Source organism: Anopheles funestus, chromosome 3RL (assembly GCF_943734845.2).
Source record: "Anopheles funestus chromosome 3RL, idAnoFuneDA-416_04, whole genome shotgun sequence".
NCBI classification, from domain to species: domain Eukaryota; kingdom Metazoa; phylum Arthropoda; class Insecta; order Diptera; family Culicidae; genus Anopheles; species Anopheles funestus.
Window position 1 is genome coordinate 12,426,619 of NC_064599.1, and position 17,908 is coordinate 12,444,526.

At 42.6% G+C, this 17,908-nt stretch overlaps 1 protein-coding gene across 2 annotated transcripts in view; it reads left to right on the forward strand.

Moving 5' to 3' along the window:
- The window catches only part of LOC125771495 (uncharacterized), a 145,022-nt gene that overhangs the window by 35,291 nt on the left and 91,823 nt on the right, over positions 1 to 17,908 (forward strand). Inside the window, exon 2 of one of the 2 annotated variants that reach the window (XR_007419310.1) lies at positions 17,702 to 17,849. Coding sequence is in view for 1 of the 2 variants with exons in the window: in XM_049442180.1 (XP_049298137.1) it covers positions 17,726 to 17,849 (124 nt within the window). In the remaining variant the exon portion in view is untranslated. The remainder of the gene's footprint in view (positions 1 to 17,701; positions 17,850 to 17,908) is intronic. The other variant, XM_049442180.1, reaches the window with a different exon arrangement.

Sequence of the window (17,908 nt, forward strand, 5' to 3'; positions counted from 1 at the left end):
ATTCGCATACGCCAACTCATTCTTCGCTATGCCGCTCAACAACGCCAATGGTTCGGAGTTTGATTTTAAGTTGTTTCTGCTCCTCCATGCCAACTCAAGGGATGGAGACGGTGTTAACACAATCTTTCATAAATGTAACAATAAAATTTTTCAACATGATTGTTTCACAAATTGTAACTCCGTCACCGCCATGATCTGTCGAAGGTGCGCTTTGGGGTTGGGCTTTTTGGTTTGGATATTCGACTTACAGGGTTAAGGAGAGCACGAGTACTGTCGGCGATCGGAGTGGTAACAATTCTTTGAAGTACAACTCACTTAAAGAAAAACACAACACAATATCGAGAAGTGATAAATTATTCTGAATTGGCTGATGATAAGTGTAAGAAGAGGAAGATACATTAATTTATAAACCTTAAACCTGGGCAGAAAATATAATAAGAAAATCTTTCAATGATACAAACAAATATACTTGCTGCTGTTTCTTCAATTATTCGGCTAACAAAGTACGTAACGAGTAGAAAGTGGTATATTATTAATAACAACATACTTCATTTGCTGTAACCGAAGCAACTAGCACCGCTTTTGTGTCGTTGATTATCATCTTTGTTCGATCGATTGATCTTTTGACATGCGTCCGTGGTGGTACGGTCCACGGTGACAGTTAGTCTAAAGCACGACACAGAAACGAACAAAATGCTAACAATTTTAACATCCCAAAGACCTCAACAACGAGTACCTTTCATCGGCGATTAGACGCGGAATATTAGCATCACAAACTGTACCCATCACGGTTTGGACCCATGCAACGGACATCCACTTGAAGGTGTTTGGCCGTCATCCTCACCATCGTCAAGGAGCTACTTTCTCGTGCGTGTGACCCCGACCCCGACGTACACCTTTCATTGACTAAAGATCGAGATTCATTCTTTTCATACGTTTGCCGGAGTTGGAGTGTATTCTTCTGGCCGACATTTAAATGCATCGCCCCTCACAGTTCATTCATCTCGGCGGACGAATTATCTTTCCATGTGCTGTAGGACTCCTTCGCTTTTGTATGCTTTTTTTAACGCAGTATGCAGTCATATAATGCATTTTGAAACCCCCGCTCCGTTCTTGGAGTTGAGCGATAGAAAAACCAAAAAAAAAAATCTCTTTCAATTGTCACTACACCGAGGGTATTTTTTGTGTGAGTTGAAGATGAGAAGAAATGTGAAATATACAACACACCAGAACAAAGCTGGAAAAAATGATCTCGGCCACGCCACCAGACGTTTGGAGACGCCTGTTTTGTGTTTTATCCGTTCCCAGTTTGTTCACATTTCATTGGAGTTGTACTCCAACGGAGTGTAACTGGTACCGCACTGGAAGGGACCGGTAGTGTTTCCTTTTTGGAGCGGGTACAGTCTATTGTCGTCATTGTCGTCACTCAGCGAACGCCACCCGTCTCCATCAGCCGCCGGTGACAATGTCACATCACGTGCTACTTATCGTTCCGCTCGCCCGGTAAAGCTGAGATCGAGATGAGGTGGACGAGGTACCGATTAAGATAAGGGCCGAAGATCCCCGTATGACACGTTCAGGTGACATCAAAAGAAAATGTCCGACAAGAGCGGGTTCCGTTTGACCTCAAGAACCCCTCGAAGCGGAACTCTTTCTATGCATCCAGCGGGGCAGAGTTCTGTTCTTTTTATGTGTGTCTCCCGTCGATCTCTTCGACGATGTTCAGCAGAGCAGCGATGGCAAGCAGAGCAGCCATAGGGCCAAGTAGAAGCGAGCGGCAAAACTAGAACGAACCGCATGTGTCGCGAGAACAATGCTTCAAAGGAGAAACATCCATTCAATGTGTGGCTGGTGTGGTGGTGAGCAACGAAGGTAAAACGGAGGAACAAATAAGTACAAAAATTGCCAACGGTATCGCGATGGGCAAGAAGTTAAGTTTATGCCGATGCACTGGCACTGATGCACTCGGTGTTTGAAGATGCAACCCCGTACGCGGGTTCGGTAGCTCCGTGCGATACGGGAATCGTGTCACATATTTATTGTTCCTTGCATTATGGAAATGATCAAACGTGAGGTTTCGTGGTGATGCTTTAAGGTATGAAAAGTTGAGGTTTTTTGGTTTGGGGATTCGAAGGCACTTAAAAATGGGAGGAGAAATTGATTTTAAATCGGGTTCCGAAGTCCCTTTTTTTAGTAGTGTGATATTCGATACTTTGACACGTTGTCTAAATTGTGGCTTTGAATGCTACAGTAGGGTTTGATACCCAATAACGATAAGATATACTGATTTAATTCTCAAAAACCTCAAAATACAAAATTCTTAAAAAAAAGTAAAAAACTGGAAGCATATTTAATAGACAATTTTAAGTGAAAAGCTGAAAACTTTTCCCTTTTTATGAAACTTTGAATGTATAACTGACAAACTATTCTCGACTTTTCCAATACCAACAATTTGATCAGGTGTCTTCTTTTCAAAAATCGAATAGCCCGCCCGTACACATCCGCTCGATTCTCGCCCTTCAATTCGTCCGGTTAGACCCGCTGACCAATCGATTCCGTGCCGAAAAGGGTAGAGACTAGGCCACATCGAAATGAAAGAAATTACACAAAAGCTAATAAATTTGTCATGTTTATAATCCCGGACCCCAATCCTGACAGCTACCGCATCGGGCGGAGATTTTATGTCGATTGTTTGGCGTCAAAGGAAACGAGAGAGAAAAAAAACATCGAAAAGCGTTTGAATTTGTGTATTCGTTTGGCTTTTTCTTTTGTGTTTCCCAAAAAAAAAAAAAATAAAGAAAACATCTTCCACTGGACTCCAAAACTGGGTGTCAGTATTTTTTTTTTTTGGTTGAGGTTCTATTCTTTTTTTTCAACTGTAGCTCGGTGCTATCGATTCATTAGGACCCATTTGGGAGATGGCGGACACAGAGTGTCTAATGTCTAGTGCGTGTATTCTTCACTTTTGGAAGCGGCACCGATACCCCTTGACCAGGATACGGTGGAGGGCATTTTTCTCCCCCCTCCTCCCCAACTCTCCCCAAATGACACTTTTCTCCATCTCCATTCGGGGCGGTGGATGTTAAACGGTAATCTTGTTAGGCTGTTATTACTTCAACTTGGTCCACCGAACAGGAAGATATTACGACGCTACTTTTGACTCGTTTATTTATTTGAATTCTTTACTTTTTCTCTCGCTTCTCTGTTCGTTGGTAATTTTTTAAACTGTTGTTTTCTAATGCTTCCATTTTTCTCTTCATATGCTACCTTGGAGTTCTTTTGATCTATTTTCAAACAGATGGGTGCTGCTGTATCAGCAACACACAGCAACATTACTTAGAACAGAATGTTTTAGAACTTACAAATATATTCCTAAATATTTTATATAAAAAAATCTTAAAATAAACTTAAAAAACGACAAACAAAATTTCATATTTTTGAACATTTGTCTAACGTGCGTTACCGGTCCCTTGTTTGAACTATCAGTAAAATGTGATTGAGGGTGTCAACACCCTTATACCACGAGATGACGGGTTTGTCTATTTTCTTTGATTGATTTAATATTTTGCGTCGCACGTTGATTCAATGCGACAATGATTTCTCCGCAATCGTATCCACGAGGATAGCAAAGGAAACAGAAAAAAATCGAAAATCCATCGGACGTGAAGAAACGTATTGCGTAAAAAAGAGGATCATATGGGAACGAAACGCTGATGCCATTAGAACAAAGCAGAACGGATTTTAGCAAACACCATAGGACAGGACGTTCGAGATGGCCAACACGGTGTGTGCGGTGGATTAACGAAGAAACGAATCCTGCAATCCTTACCCAAAAACAGGGGACGTCCGTTGTTGTGGTTGTTTTATTTTTTTCATTTAGAGCTTTTTTTTCCTTCTTTTTTGCAATGTATTTTTGGGTTGTTGTTTTTGCGCCTTTCTTCATGTGGGTACACACAAAGTACGGAGCGATAAACAACGGTACCACAAACTATCATCATTACGGTTTCCTTTTTGCTTCATTAGTCCTTTCCATTCGCCCTACAACACACACTTTCACCGAAATTGGACAAATTCCTTTTTCCCTGCGTCACCCTTTTGACGTCTCCCCTCGTCACACTTCCGTTTGCACGTAACACCCCGGTTACGGTACGTAGCGTAGCTACTACTGCTCAGGATGTCACAGATGGTCGGGATGTATGTCTGCAAAAATCTCCTCCCCTTGTGACATGTCAAAAACGGGATGCGGAACAACGCCCGGGGACAATTATGATGGGTGCTAAAATACGTTTAAACACCACAAAAGTGTAAACCACATGTACCGGAGGGGCAGTACACGAGACGCTTGTCCAATAATCCTCCGATGTGGATGTGTTACGTCAGTGCCGTTTGCTCAGATTAGCTTGTTTGAGTTCTCTCATCAGTAGTTAACAGAAAGTGGTCTTTAAAGGGGAAAAAGTATGTGTTTTTTGGTGGATTTAAAACATTAAACCATGTGTTTGAGTCGATTGGCTAATTGTAAATCCTTTTGCTAGATAATCTCAAAATCAATGAAGAATTGTGTCCTGTGGAGATGATCAGCTTGTTTGTGAAGATGTTTCACGTTTTGGGTTCAATCCGTCCAGTCGGGTCAGAAAGATTTTCCCATGATCTTTTAAGAGTGGAAAGCGTTACATTGCGTTACATCATGAAAGACGTTTTTTTTCTTCATACAAGTCTTTCCCTTAGCCAAGTGACAAACGATTCCTTCCTTTGCGTTCAGGAAGAATATGATGACAATGACACAATTTCGATCCACAATGCCCGGAGTTCATTGCCCAGTGGACGGCCAACAGGATCGGATCACATGCTATGATCGCTCTATTAGCTTCACCTGACTGTTTTTTCTCTTCTCTCAATGGTTTTCTCATCGGAAAGGTGTTTTGGAAGGAAGAAAGAAAGCAAACTGTTCCCTTAGACGCAGCGTATCAGAAAGAATTGAAAACAAGAAGAAATGCGCTTCAATAAAAAGGTCCATTTGAACTATCCCATTCGAGCCGGTGAAAGGATTCGATGCGTTGCCTTTCACCGTCAGAACGGTCATTTGATCTGTTCTCCTCGCTTCGAGGCATTAGTTCTCGTTGTTGTAATATTGTCGTGGATGCTTTTCATTTTTTTCTCTATCCCTATCGTGTTCGCTTGAAGCACCATTTGGTAACGGTCATGGAGCGGGTGTTTATCTTGTTTGATATCAATTCTATACGGAGATCACATTTATCACAAATGCATTCCCTCCCTCCACGGATTCGAGTAATCCTCGATCAAGCGCTAGTTAAAAAAAAACTAAAGGTGCAACACGGTGCCCTGTGATCGTCTTCCCACGCTTGAGTTCAGTTGGGTGCCGTGTGTTTCCTTCGGACCGTTCGGTTGAAGTTGGTGCACTCGGGAAACGGAAGCAAGGTGCAATCCTTGAAAAGGATTGCGAAAGGATTTTGTGCTGGATTTTAACGGGATTGGCAATACGATATTTTGCCAAGAGATAGTTACCGTTAGGGTTGTCATTTTGGTCGTAATAGCTGACAAGACGATGGTGGGAATTGATTTAAAAGATAGCGCCAAATACATCTAGTTAGAAGTTTGATTAAGTTGGTGAGAAAAAGAATGATAATTATCTCGTCTCGGCTAGGGATGAAACTATCCACTAAGAATGCAAATTATTTATAGGAAAATTACACTAAATTTGATTTTATGAATTTGGCAGATGATGGACGAAAAAAATTTCCATTTTTAAAATTGATATTTCTGTGATATTTCCTAGAACGAATCCAAGTTCTGAAAATTCAAACCATTTGATATTAAAGTCTGGTCATTTCTTCGAATAATTCCTTGATCCTTTGATGGTTACGGAAATCCCCAATCGAAAACGAACCCATGTGTGTATGCAAATTTGATTTCTTCCAAATAAAATCAAAATACGCCCGTCCATCCCTGTGTGATGGAGTGCCAAAGATCAAAAGGAAACGGTCAAGAAAATATGATAAGCAACATGCATGAGTTGAAATTGTTTAAATAAAAAGTGATGGGTTTAACATAAAATTTGTGGGAGCATACAAAATAATCGAAACATCCATCAGGCGGAAAGTAATCAACGCATGGGGAATAGAATTTTGTATCATTTTCGTTCGATTATGGAATCGGCAGAAGGTTCGCAAAAAATTTGCATACAGAATTTCGTGCACGATTGTCTCTTTAATGTTGACGAAGCGAACGGACCGGAGTGCGCAAAATTGTGAGAAATATTTCAGAGAAAGTGATTAACAGTGATCGATACACGGTAGGAAACCCTGTTGAGTTTTAAACAATTATTTCCAAGAAATCCAATCCTTGGCAGACACATTGTTCGTATGAAATATTATTCTTTCGCCCTACTAACGGATAAAGCGTACGCTGCAGAAAAACACTTCCCATTGAGAGAAATGTAGAGTTTCATTGAGATAACCTTACCCGTGGGGTGGAAGTTTGAATGATCATCATCATCAACGCCACTTTAATACCTGGTGTCGAGATCGGTCGTGTACTTTCAGTCACTCTCAGCTCGTCGTCGACAAAGAAGCAACCCCGGGCACTGTCGAGTGTGTGGCCCCGAAGGGCCAAGAAGCAGCTGCACAAGTGTGTATTTGCTGCCGCGAATGCTAAATCTTCGGATCTTCACAGAGCACACACTCGCCGCATTCTCGAAGCACTCGATGCAACAGGCATATCGACCCACCCCACCCATTCCTCCCCCACGGGTGTAGAGATGGGGGCTCTCCAATAATAAGTTGAAAGTGTTTATTTTGGCTACCGTTTTTCCCGCGCCGTTAAAGTCCCCAACGGGGTGCCATCAACTCTCATTCCGTCACGCACTGCGACGCCGTTTTGTATTGGCGGGACTTGTTGTCCGTGATCGGGGCGGGATCGATAGCCACACGTTTGCCGTACAATCCCATATGGTTGCGCGTAGTAGCTTGGTACGAGTGAATGAAAGCTCGAAACCATTCGTCAAAAATCGAAACCCGGTGTTAGGCGGGTTGGCAAGTAGGGATAGCGCTCCGACCAGGATCGAACCTCCACAAGAAAAGAACGCCAGATCGTTACGCCGCTCGGTGATCCCGGGGAGTCGGGTTGAGAAGCGCGAAAAGAGGCTCGATCCCTACTTAGCAGTGTTATACGTTTAAAAAAATGACATGTGATGGATTGTTGGCTATTTATTTTGATTACATAGCCAGAGTTTGCTGCTTTCCTGCTGCCGGTTTCTCCGGATGCTCTTGACGCACACCCGCTACCGAGGGCTTTTGTGTGTGTATGTGGAGAATAGTCTTTTTTTTCTTGCTGTGTGGTTGGTTTTGTTCCTTCTTTGTTTTCCACCCCTTAGCGGGTGGAGTGCCGACGACCGTGACTTCCGCGATGTGTCGATGGAATAGTGCTTCTGTGCTTCGGATGGTAAAACGCACGTCTTCACGGCGGGTCCCCGGAATCTCCATTACTGGCCGCCGGAATCTTTTGTAATATAACTGAACATCGTTGAGTCATCAGAGTTTGTCTGGTTTGTGGTTTTGTGCCAAGGGAAGAAATTCCTTGAGGTAATCCAACACCACGGTTTGGGGTACCGAAGTTTTGTTGGATCCAGGTTGGGCTTAGCAGCCTTGTGAGCCCGGTTCCCGACGAGGTGCTGGATCGTTTGTTCCCGCGAACACTCGCTTCAGGTGGAATCGATCAAAATCAATCAACCATTCGAATGACAGCCCGACATTGCCCGATTCTTGCGCCTGGTCGCGGCGGTATAACCGACATACGTATGATGACGCCAATCACCTTGAAACTTTTGTGGCCGAATAGTGATTCTGGCCAGCCCTCTCTGGTTCCGAACCGATCGTAATCCATCTTCATCGAAAGACTATCAGCATCGTCACCCATTCGAAAAGAGCGAGAGAGAGAGACGTGGGATACAAAGTGATGTGGAAGGTAGCAAAAGCCGCAGTAGCCGCATTGACTACGTCGACACTATTGCGGTGCGGCCTGTTGCTATACGATGTTCACGTGACGTGTGGTAATAGAAGCGACGATGTCATCGTTTACGGGAAAAATACTCTTTGATGACAGATAAATACGGTTGCGAACATAAACATAACTTCTGCACGATTCTGTTTCCATCAGGAGTGGGAGATTGTGGTGGATCACTTTTTTTTTAGAAAGTAAAACGCACCGCCTCGATGAGATATCATAATTGATATGACACGAGCATGGGTTAATCCTGGCGAAGCGACAACATAGCGCGAATAGTAATAATCAAAGAGCATTGTACATCATACCTTAGACCCTTTGTTGTTTAATTAAAGCCCTAATAGAAAAAAGAGAGTAGCTTGTAGCACTAACCTTTCGACGATAAAACACAAAACCACAAGTTCACTCCCGGACTACTTTAATTTGAATTTGCAACTAGTCTGCTCAGGTGTTACGATCAACCCACCCATCATCACGGGTTGCTTCGTTACTTTTACGAGCCAGTAAAATGAGGTTCTCTCCACCCTTTTATCCTAACCCCCCTCATTCTCTTTTCGAAAGCATGTGTTTTCTCACATTGGTCGTAAAATAGCAGTTGTTTTTCTTTTATGGGTTTCGAATGCTTCACCGAAAGGTTTTTCCTTCCTCACCACAGTGCTATAATTTTCCTTTCTATTATTTCATAATTTTGAATGTGGCAAGCTTTTGTGGCTTCATTTTGTTTGTTGAAAGGTAACGAAAAATATACCCGTCTGTTTTGTGGCAACAAAAAAAACTCATACAAAGACGAGAAGAGTTCCAAAAAACATCGCATTGCTGCTTGAACGTGTCCCGAAAGTCTGGAGAAGGTGTGATATTATTCTGTTTTTATTATATAATTGATATTTCTCGTGTTCCAATCGAAACAAATCACTGTGGTCATTTATCAGATTTTCGTCCCGGATACCCTGTGGTTAGTTTAACCGGCGACGCCCTGTTCACCCTTCCATCCCCAGACCTGGTCCGGATGCTTACAGGTACGTCAGAGTTTTTTTGGGGGCTCCACCCTAATGCTGGATCTCTGGCCGCGATGGTTTCAGTTTTCGCTCACAGCACAATGGACCTCCAGTGGTGGAATGGATATCGCAGACGAAAAAATATTATGTTATTGGAATTATAGATAATTGGATATTTATTAATGGTGTTATTAACAGGTATATATATTTTTTTGGTCTCGGTTTTGTGTAACGTTTGCGTTTTTTAACCATTTCTTTCGTTTTCTTGACGTTTTTGTTGAGGTTTTGTTTGCGGTCAGTTCTGAAGGTGTCGACAAAGTGTTCGTGAGTGTGGTTTGTCGGTGGAGGGATTGTAGTATTCACGATTATGGGTATGGTTTATGCCAAGTGTAGAACTCATCGAGTAATCGATACTTACAACCGAACGAGTTGTTGAAGAGTGGATGAGTTTAGAAAACTTGAGAATGTTACACTATTCTCGTCTAAGTTCCGTGAGTTAGAATTTCAGATTATCATTACTCTGGTTTAGGTAAAAACACATTTTTTTGAATCTGAAATATCTTCCAGAAGAATATCCTTTTCTCTACTTTCATTTGTAAAGAGAAACTATCTAGGACAATAGTTCTGAAAGGCGTGTCTGCAAGTTTGCAAAAAGGTAACAGTACTTCAAACCGGGACAAGATGTAACAGAAGGGTTACACTTTTCTGTATATTTCTGATTATTGTGTAATTTTTTTGCCATCTAAGAATCTTGAGAAACTTGAGCCAGAAATGGGTAACTCATCATTCATTCGCAAAGGAAGCAAGAAACGCCACTGTTCCGTTCCTTCCGTTGCCATAATTATAGGGTTTGATGGAGCAATTATAGGTCCGCATCGGTGCCAAAACTTTCCTGACTGGCTACCGTTCTACCGTAGTCCCATTCCGGGATATTAATTACTGCTCAGTTAGCCGACGAGTTCCTTCGAATGTGTTACAGCAAAGGCACCCGGTTCAAAGAACAGTTAGGTGAGCAACGATTGTTACGAAGTGAGCAAAAAAAAGGATAAAGTGGAAGTGTAAAAGGATGATGCATTCCTTTCTGTTCTTAAACTTCCTGTGACAAATGTTTGCCCACCAATATCCTCCGGATTGAAGCGAATTTGTTGATAAAACCATGCTTAGAAATGCAATTTTACATAACAGCGTAGATCAATAAATAACATACGATCATCGTATCACCGACATGAAGTGGTAAGTGTGCTTGAAATCAACCGAAGCTGTTCCGTAATTCCTTTTGCTCGGGATTTCATGTTTCATTGCGCCTTTAAACTGTTTAGCACACACCAACACAGCATCAACCGACGGACGGATGATGGGATGTTTACAAAATATCTACATAATTTGTTAGCTACTTGTTGCATCTTATTAATATTTATTATATTCAATTCCGCAAACTATAAACACATACTGGCGCTCCGTTCTGCCGTTTCAGGGACCGCTTTTAGCAAATGATGGATAGAGCTCGTTCGAAGAGTGTCGAGCGTGAGTGGTCTGTTTGGAGGAGGGTAGAATTTTATAATCCACGTTCTACTGTTCAAAGCACCCAGAGTACGCCAAGGAGTACGAGTACGTTTGAACAAATGAACATGAAAACACAACAAAAAAAAAACAACATGATGATGGAAATTTCTTCTCCAACGTGCAGCGCGCATAAAGCTAAGTGGAGCGAGAACTTGGGCAGAACAGATTTGTGATGGATTGGGTCGTCGTCGTGGTGGAAAGTAATGTTGCGCAGCGTGCGAGATGACTTCATTCGTACCGGGTCACACCACCGCAGCCCCAGGGGTAGCTGCATTTCGGTGAGGGTACGGCACCCCATAAACCTTAGAGGTGGTTGGTTTTTTGCGGTTCGGCTGCAGGTGCTTTATTGGTGCTCTCTGCTCTCAGCACGCCGATTAGCGTGCCGAGGTGCTGTTTATTCGGAACTGGCACTGCTGGAAGTACGGACGCGTGTTAACCGCACCGGTCCATTGTAGCTAATGAGTGTAAAGCGGTTCAACTGATGCTCGGTAAATGTTTGATTAAGAAGGATATTTAAAGTAATGGCATCGTGTTTACAGCACGGTTGAAGCTGATCGGAATCCGGAGCTTTTTTGCTGCCAGACCGCTGGTTTCTTTACCGCTGCTGAAACTCAGCTGCGGAAATCGAAAGGCGAAGAAAATGTAAATTTAAAATCTTGATATAACCCATTCGAAATGGTCTACATTTCTTTGCCGAGCCGAGAAAAAAACCCGATACACAAAAGAACTATCTTACGAATGTATTTTTTCTGAGCCCTTTTTTGTGGCTGATAGACGAACAGGCAGATAACGTTTCATTTAATTTTACACAAAAAAGTGGCACCGAATTCCCTGGTGGCATTAGACGTGTGGCGGGAAATTGCTCTTAACCCCGTCTCCCATTTGGTGATAATCCTCCTGAGGGTGGTTTTAAAATTAAGCTCGTTAGATAACGGCTGGCGGGCGATGGAAGGGAGCGAAACATATAGCGTTGAAAAACTAACACGATTGTCTATTGGATTCCTTTTTTGGAAAGTGTTGGAAGTACGGCTCAGCCGGTGAGGCATTCAAGTCTCGGGAGGTTTGTGTTTGAAGCGACCTATTGGAACACCTAAGGGGATCTTTGTTGCAAATATTTTTTTTACGATTTAGAGGAGAGAGAGAGAGAGACAGAAAGAGAGGGAGAGAGAGGGAGTAAAATTTTGACAAAAAAAATATTGAAGAAGTACCCGATATTCTTGAAGGAAATGATGAACTCCTAGTGCATGACATGATCTGCTGTCAATTTTAGCGTTCAAAGTTTGGAATGTTTAGGACTCTTGCTCAAAAAAAGAAACTTTTATCTACATGTATTTCCACAGACATATTGATTTTCTCAACAGAATATTCTCCCAAGCCCTCTCCACCAAACCAATAGCTATTCGTGGAAAAGGTTTTGATCTCCGCTCACAGCTGAGCTCCGAGAACTAACCCGGAAAAGCTACTCGTCCACCACCAAACACGCCAACAGCGTGTTGACCCATTCGGGCGGTCCGGTGACAGCTTAATTAATTAGAAAACGGCGCTCGGGGACTTTGGGTTTCATTGAACCGCAAACCGAGGACCGGGGAGAGGAGCGCATACGTTGATCTATTGGCGTCCCGGTGTTTATTTCCCGGCTCCCGGTATCTGTCCATTGACCGGACCGTTGTCGAGCGTTGTTTTCCGCTTATTGGGAAATGTGCGCCAATGATGGATTGGTCCCAGAGCGAAAAGGGAGTGGGAGAGAGAGAGAGAGAGTTAGAGGGAGAGTCGATGTGTCAACGATTGGTTGGGTGTGGATTAGTTCTTCGGTCGTTTTACTAATGAGTCGTTTGTTTCTCGTATGTTGGAAAAAGGTTCTGCTACGAATGCGTGTGTGCCGGAAAAGGAAATTTGATTAAAATTATATTAATATTTTAGATTATTAGCTATTTTTCAATGGAAAACCTGAACATCTGAAGCGTGTTCCATATTTCCTTTGATTTGTTTCATCTCGCCCGGGCGACGGTTGAGGGAAAAACTTCACCATCCTTCATAGTACATTAATTTCATCTACCTTCTTATCTTCAATTGTAACGTTTCGGTACACTTTTGGAGAAATGAGCTACGAGGTGTGTGTGTCTGGTTGTGTGCTGTTGTTGTTGATGCTTCCCTTAGTTTTCCCCCGCCAGTTTCCTTCTATCTCAGTTTGCTGCATAATTAATCTTTGACTTCATCAGCACTCGAAACGGGGTTAAGTGTGACGTTCGGTTAACCTCGAAGGATTTGAGATTCGTTATCCACTTCTTTGGGGGGAGTGACGCAGGAAGGTAGGTAGAGCATACTGTTATCTTCACCACCCCGAGAAACGCTACGTCTTCCTTCAAATGGCACGGGCAAATGGGTGTTATCATATCAAGTTTTGAGAGCAGCCGAAAAAAGAAATGATAAATGCTTGACCGGGCAACACTGCTAAAATCATCGGAAAATCCCCCCTCGAACGAGGAGAAAAAAAACCGGCCGTCGAATCCGGGAATCGCACAAATGAGATTGAATTAATTATTTCACCCAACCTCTTTTGGAGGTTTAGGTTAGGAAGCAAGAAAAATATCTCCAAAACCTCCCCAAAAATGGGGATATCTTGGGGCGGGTTTAGAGGGAACTTTTCGGCAACAATTTCGGTGCGGTAGGTTTATCAGCTTCCAAGCGAGAAACTTCTCACCACCCGTTAATCTTACGGTAGTATATATGGTGTACAACCGGTGCCTTGCGCCCGTGGTTTACCTTTCCATTTATTTAGTGCCCCGTATTTGTGCTACCGATAAGAGATAAATTATTACAAATTAAGCATATCATTACTCATCCATTATCAAATGTAATGTTACAGGGGGTTTTGTACCGTGTACCCGGAAAAACGGATGAACTGTTTTGGGGGCTGCGCAACTTACACGCACGTACGCATACGATATGGGGTGTGATAAGGTTTTACGAGTGCCCACCTTACTACGGGCGCAGGAAGCGGGTTTGTGTTGCCACGCCACTGTACAATCGGACGTTTCATCGGGACGCCTCATCAGGACGCTTCATTGGACAGGGTTTGTACTGAATTGAGGCTGAAACCGGGGAATGGACAAATGCTCGAAACTCGTCAAAGGTTTCCCTTTAAAGGACTTGTCATGGCGGTGCCTAAATTCATCATGTGCACGGTTCTTCACACGATGAAGTTCGCTCCCCAAAACCGCTTACAAAGTATAGCGTACGATCGTAAAATGTAACCCTTTTACCGCGGGAAGATGTTTTGTGGTTCGTGTTACAGCACCATTCTTACCCATGGTGCTGAATCCATGTTCTGCCCTTGTTATCCTAATCATGCACGCATAATTTTCTTTTTTCATTGCCTCAGATAACGCATGCCTCCTTTATCGGGCGTGTCGGGTAATTGTTTGTGTGTGTGTATATGTGCGACCATTAAATTTCACTCTCGTGCCGCAAGGATTCGTACCACAAAACACGCCACCACTGTGAGTGAACGCAGCTTGAATTCATTGCAAAACCACGAAAAAGATGGCAGAAAAGGATTGAACAACTTCATTGCCGGTTCCTCTCGTAGGACGCAAAACCCCACTGTTTGTGCTGCCCTCTGGCGGAACCATTTTCACCACATCGAGATATGACGCACACGAGTATATAGTATTGTTGTAAACCCACCCCCCCGGGCATGCTACGTTGGCATGCAGATGATTTCTGGGAAAGTTTTAGAACGTAACGAATTATTTTTGTTACCGCCGGCAGGCCGGAGGGATCCAGCGGAGATCTTTTATCGCCCGTTACGCGGTGAATCATTTTCATTTCCAAGGCCACACACAAACACACCGTGATGAGGCATGCGAGATCCTACCCCCCGAGGGAGGGTTAACCCGTTGCCCGACGGTCCGATAAGGTGAGAAGTAATTAATTTAAATTTGACAAATTGTGATAATTGTTTATCTCGATGATATATTATTAATTTAAATGCTCGTTGCGTACGTGCCGGGGCACCAATTCATAATGGTTGGCATGATAAGATGAAAGTTTGGTTACGCCTATGGCAGTATCAGTCGTTTTCGTCTCCCACACTCCCCTTTGCCATTATTTTTGGCCAGCAGAAGAAAAAGGGGTTTATTTCAACTCATCATCGCTAATTGCTACACTGGAGCATGTCCTGCGCGAAAAATGGCGTAATAGAAAATGGCAAGGAAAATGGAAGTCAAGGTACTTTTTTTTTAAAAAAAAGGATGTCGCTTAATTATCTGAGTTGAATGCGCTGAAGAAATTGAGGAATTTTCCTTGAAAAGGAACTTTATTTCTTTTTTAGTCAATAGTAGCAATATGGCCACGCCGTTCTTTATAAAAATTATAAAAAATACATTTACATTTATAATAAAATATATTAGCGAGGAAAAATAAAATCCTTGAACAAACATTTTAATTAAACAAATCACCCACGTGCTCCTTACCATGGGCCAAAAATTAAACGTGTTTAATTTAATCACGCTGACGATCGTAACTAATCGATCTTTAATCGCCCTTCATCCGAATATGAAGGTCTGCAAACGTTTGTCAACGTGCAAAATTGACATGCGAAGGGTTGGAATAAGTTGGTAAAGTACAAACAAGAACGAAAATGTCCGTGAATCTAAAGAACCGAGGGTCAAAGGCGCACCATAACGATGGCGTCCGTGCCAATAGGTGACACCCGTGGAAAATGGACACGCGTCAAATGTTTTCTGCCGCACATCGGCACATCCATTTATCAGTACTTTTGGTGTTTTGTTCGGTTGAAATACGTCGTTTGGTTCATAGCTTCAGTTTCGTACGATCAGCTAGAATTTGTGACTTCGTCGAGGGCCAAACGGTTGTCGTGGCCGTTTGTTGTTTGGTTCCGCTTTTCCACTCTTTATCGATACCTCAATCTGACCCATTGCTTTGTAGCATTGTAGGGCATATGAAAAAAAGGGAACGATAATCTGTCGATCGTACCATTCTGATTCTTTTTTCTCTATTCTTGATCTATTCCCTCCGTGTTGTTTGGCAACGGAAGGGAAGAACGAATGACCCACAGCAGCAGTAGAATAAGGTAAGGTCAGATAGAAAGATTTTTAACTGAGTACGGAACAAACGGAAAGTGAAGTGACGGTAGGAACATGCACCCGAGGATCTGATTTACTGTCGACAAATGGGCAAGGCAATCGACAGCATTTTGGGAAAAGCATGACAAAACCGTTTGCATTGCGTTGAAAGTAACTTTTCGACTTGTGTTAAGCGGCGAGGGAAAAGGGAAAGAACAAATGGGCAAAGGGCCATTGGAAAAAAGGTATGAAATTTGATGCCAATCGTTTGATGGATTGGTTTGGCTAAAAATAGCGATTGAATTGGTTGACTTGCCCTTGTGGTACAGTTTATTGGTGATTGCTCTTTAATTAATATGTTTTCTAAAACAGTCGATGTTATGTAACTCTGTAAATTGTTATTTCTTTGCAATTATTGCATTAGCTATTGTAACAAGATCGTTTTCTGTTTGATGACAATTGGTAAATATTTAGTAAGTAAGCCTGCTGCTTACACTTTGATTCGAATCAAAGATTTTCAAATGGCTTGTATCGAAAGAAATCCAGGTACATGGCATTTATAGATAACTGCAGCTTTGTTTTAAAATAGAAGAAAAAAAATGACATAAACTGTCCACTGTCCACATGAGAAATCGAATCTGGAAACTGGAGAATCGAGTTCTGTTTGCCAAATTACTTCCTGAATAAATTATTTTCCCAACAGTGGGTTAAGGTGATGCTTTCCGATGGACGGTCGGTCCCCGTGGGTCGATGCTTCAGATGTAGCACAAGTAATAGCCAAAAAAAAACGAAAGAAATTCGACCAAAGAACCATCAGGGAGTCATGGAATGGAAATCCAAAAAGAAAAACCAAACTACGGTTGGTCGCGTGTGGCAAAAATCTATGCATACGAAATCGATCCCTTCGGGCGGGAAAACGGACCAAAACCGCAGGAAACAATCGAAACACATTCACTTACTCTTTGCCGTCCGGAAGACTTTCGGGGATGCTGTACGGCGGTTAGCAGGTTACTTCCCAAACCCGGAGATGTCCTAGTGCCTGAAAGGATAGAAAGAAGTGGAGTTGAGTTAGAAGCGTACGAAGAGCATCGGTGTGTGGTGGCTTTTGCCGAACTCGAAACAACACGCGGGACAGCGACAGTAAGCATGAATATTTATGTAAATTTAAATACCGCCAGGATACGCGCGTGCCCTTACGTGCGGATGTGTGCCGGTAACCGCAGGAACCATATTGAAAAATGAGCGCACTACCGCACCGGGGGGATGGAAATGATCTTAAGACCAGTTTTGGCCGCGGTTGTTATGTTTTTCCTACCACCGAAGGACAACGCTTTTTAAAACTTGTAGCAGTAGTGGAAGGAAATTGTAAAGGAATTAGCACCGATCGCCAACAGGGGCATAAGCAAAACGACATCATTATCCCAATGTTTACGATGCGAGTCATTTGAATGCGATAATAATGCCTTCTCGGCTGTAGTAGGATACAAGTTTAAAGTTGTTAACGATGATGGTATTTTAAGAGCAGCTTAATGCTGTTGAACATTTTTCCGGAAGGTGTTTCGCGTGTGTTTTTTTTCTTCTTTTCGTTTTTTTGGAGAATGCACGACAAAATGCCATTCTAATCAAGCGTTTTGCGTTTCTTAATCGAATGGTGTGCGTTTAGCGAATGTGTTTATACAAAAAAAAAAGAATCTCGTGCCATCCCTCGGGACATTGATTTTCTAGGAAAAAAATGAAACGGGTCGATATATGCGAAATCACTAACTAATCGTTTGGAGTAGCTTACGATATGATGGCCACTTGCCTCGAGCGAGAGATAAAAACTTCAATGCCTAAACGTTGCAAGTTGTGGTCGTTGTGTATCCAAAATTTCAATTCCTCCAGAACACAAAAAAAACAACATCCAAACCACTTGTCGCGTCGCACACTTCGTGATCGACAGCGTCCTTGCGCCTTGAATCTAACGTCTCGAAGTTTGTAATATGTTGTGGTTTGGGGTTTTTTTCTCCCTTATTTATTCTAATCATAGGTTATTAGTGCCTTCGTATGTTTCCATTCCAGGCGCCTATCCAGAACAAAGACTGCACCACATCATCATCCGATTGGAATTCACGTTCTATGCAGGGGATTCCTTGAGGGCTTTATTGGATGGTACGGGAATGTGTACTTCAAAGTGTGTTCCAAGGTAAGATCCTGCCTCATGATAAGTTTGTATCATCTAAGAGCATTAAGAATAGCCAGAGA